Here is a 3,216-nt window from a genome sequence, read left to right on the forward strand (position 1 = left end):
TCAACTTATCAATGTTTCAGAGAAGAATCATCTAGAAATAAAGGTCAAAAAAGACATCAGAAACTTTCTAATCGATACTATCCTTTCCATGATCCATCAGGAAGCACTAAAAGAGATATTCTTATCATCTTCTTTTACATAAAATGAATGAACAATTGAACAATTATACTGGACAACTGAAATATCTTTATCCTTTCAGTAAATATCTTCTACTCCTTGTATTTCTGAGCAAGCAGCTATCCACTGGTTTTGACAGCTATTCACCTTCCAGCAAGAAAAAGAAAATGATTTCTAATGACATGGTATTGGGGGTTTTTTTACTGATTCAGACTGGATTTGGGGCCCTGGGAAATTCCTTCCTCCTGGGCCTCTATGCCATCACCTTCTTTACTGGTCCCAGACTGAAGCCTATAGACTTGCTTTTCTCCCACTTGGCCTTGGTCAATGACTTGGTGCTTCTATCTAAAGGTGTAACTCAGACAATGGCTGCCTTGGGGCTAAACAATTTCATGGATGATGTGGGATGTAAACTTGTGTTTTACCTTCACCGAGTGGCCCGTGGCCTTTCCCTCTGCAGCACTTGCCTCCTTTGTGGTTTTCAAGCCACCACTTTAAGTTCTAGAAGCTCCAGGTGGGCAGAGCTCAAAGACAGAGCCCCAAAGTGTATTACACCCCTCTGTATTGGGTGTTGGACTTTTCATCTGCTGACAAATTATTTTATTCTTTTATACATCAAAAGCCCAAGGAAAAATGAAAACACAACTGAAAGAAATTGTTTAATTTATTGTTCTGCTACAATTGATGTGTCATTTAATGCTGCACTATATATATTACTAATCTCTCTTCCTGATGTTTTTTGCATAGGCATCATGGTGGTGACCAGTGGATATATGGTTCTTGTCTTGTACAAACACCACCAGAGGGTGCAGTACATTCATGGCAATAATCTCACACTTAGTAGCTCCCCTGAGTCTAGAGCCACCCAAACCATACTGTTGTTGGTCAGCATGTTTGTATCTTTGTACTCCTTGAATTCCATTTTAACATTGCATTTGGAGCTTGGTAAGATGACTTCCCAGTTGGTTCACATGTCTGCCTTCTTAGCTGCCTGCTTTCCAGCTTGTAGCCCCTTTGTTCTAATTGTCAGTAATTCTCAAGTCTCCAAGTATGCTTTGGCTCTGTGGGATAGAATAAAGCTTCCAGGCTTTACTATAGTATAGGATTGTATAGTGCTTACTGTACGATATATTATGATGATGTTATATAGTTGCGTTATGTTGAAGATAGAGTTCTGGACCTTGCAGTCAAGAAGCCCTCAGTGCAAATTCTGTGTCAGATATTTAGTTGTTATATAAGGTTGTGCAATTCACTTAATCCCATTCCACCTCAGTATCAACATTTGTGAAATGGGGATATTAATATTAATACCTACCTCAAAGGATTTTTGTGAAGATCAAGAGATAAAATTTGTAAAATGCTTTGAAAACTTAAAATACTGTATAAACGTTAGGCGCTAATAGTATTAATGGCCATATTTATCTCTCACTTCTCAGAGCAAAGGAATATTTAAGAGATCATTAGTCTGAAATAGAAAATTATGTCACAGCTATAAGTTCAATCTACCTAATTATGATGATTTGACATCCTGTGGTGCTAATGTTGATGAATTCATCTGTTGGATTAAACTCAGGGAACTCTGCTAGTCCCTTCCATCTGTGAAATTCTATGATTTCACAGGGCAGCACTCAGCCCTTGTGTCCTCAACATCACATTATCACTCTGATGTTACTCAGGAAAATACACTTTCTATGAACTCTGTGAGAGTCACTACAGTGTCTGCTTGATTATCAGTGCTGAAGACCTATGACTTCTATACTACTGAAGCCTTAAGTCCTTGGGTTCTCATAACGTGGACCGTGATCTGCCCATAATCCCTCATATTGTCCCTTTTGGTATTTTCCAACATGAAATGTTATTCCTTTTACCACGCGTGCCTCTCTTTTCCGCCAACCTTTTTCATTTCCTCTCTTCCCCAGACATTTAATGTAATAAAGTCTATGAACTCAGGTAAAACTCTTGTATGGTCAATATTCTTTAGGCATAGAGATGAAATTTATCTAAATAATATCCCAGAGAGAGTTTAGGTGGCAAAACATTCCTCCAAATTGGTGCACGATTATGGGTAAGAATTAATGTGTCAAAAAATGTGAACTGTGAGGAAGGTTGAGCCAAGGTGGCAGAGTAAGCTAGGATCACTCCTGAAATCTCCCAATTCACCTTCACACAACTATAAACATTCCTCAAAATGAATTATGGAACATCAGAACCAAAAGAAATGGGTGAAACAATTTTCCATCTGAGACAATGTCTGTAGGAAAGCTTGTCTAGTGCAGGCAACATCCCCGCAAACCAGCAGTAAGTCACAGACCAGTGAACCAGCAGTGAGGACTCAAGCCCTAGGACCAGCAGCACTGTCACACAGTCCCCTGCACAGGTGAGCATTGAGCCTCATGTGCAGACCAACATTGATTCCTGTTATGCCCAGCATGAGAGGTTTAGGACTGAATTAAATTCTAATGCTACATGAACTATTTGGGAAAGTAGGCCAAGAAGTAGTTCTACCAAATTCTTTTTGCTATAAATATATGGTGCTGGTGCCTAAAACTATAAAAAACAAAATGAAAACTATACACTGATTTTTCTAATAAACACTATTGAAAACATTTTAAAAAATAGTAGCAAGGTGATTACAGCAATATATCAGAAGGACCAAACACTATGACCAAGTGTGATTTATACCAGGAATTCATCACTGGTTCAACATTAGGAATTCTATTTGTAAAATTGACCATATCAATAATAAAACCAACATAAGTCATATGATTATCTCAATAGATGAAGAAAAAATTTGTGACAAAATGATACCCACTCCCATTAAAAACACAAGAAAACATGAATAAATGAAGTTGTCTTTGAAATAAGCAATATCTGTCTAAAGCAGGTCTGTACAATCCACAACCCACAGATTTCTTTTCCATACAAAGGATGTTTTCCTCTACATTTTTCCGTAGGCTGCCCAAAATCCTTTGCCATAATGCAAATGGGCCAAAGGTTGTACAGATCTGATCTAAAGCCATCAGCAAACATTATCTGTCATCAGAAAAAGCTAAAAATTTTCCATTATGATCAGAGCTGAAGCAAGTATTTCCATTGTCA

At 37.9% G+C, this 3,216-nt stretch overlaps 1 protein-coding gene across 1 annotated transcript; it reads left to right on the forward strand.

The window, feature by feature from the left end:
• The first annotated feature begins 284 nt into the window (after window positions 1-284).
• On the forward strand, window positions 285-1,220 carry LOC140507522 (vomeronasal type-1 receptor 1-like). The gene has a single exon (XM_072615585.1). The coding sequence runs from the start codon at window positions 285-287 to the stop codon at window positions 1,218-1,220; it is 936 nt and encodes a 311-aa protein (XP_072471686.1).
• The last annotated feature ends 1,996 nt before the right edge of the window (window positions 1,221-3,216 follow it).

The sequence above is a fragment of the Notamacropus eugenii genome, chromosome 5, assembly GCF_028372415.1.
Source record: "Notamacropus eugenii isolate mMacEug1 chromosome 5, mMacEug1.pri_v2, whole genome shotgun sequence".
NCBI lineage: Eukaryota > Metazoa > Chordata > Mammalia > Diprotodontia > Macropodidae > Notamacropus > Notamacropus eugenii.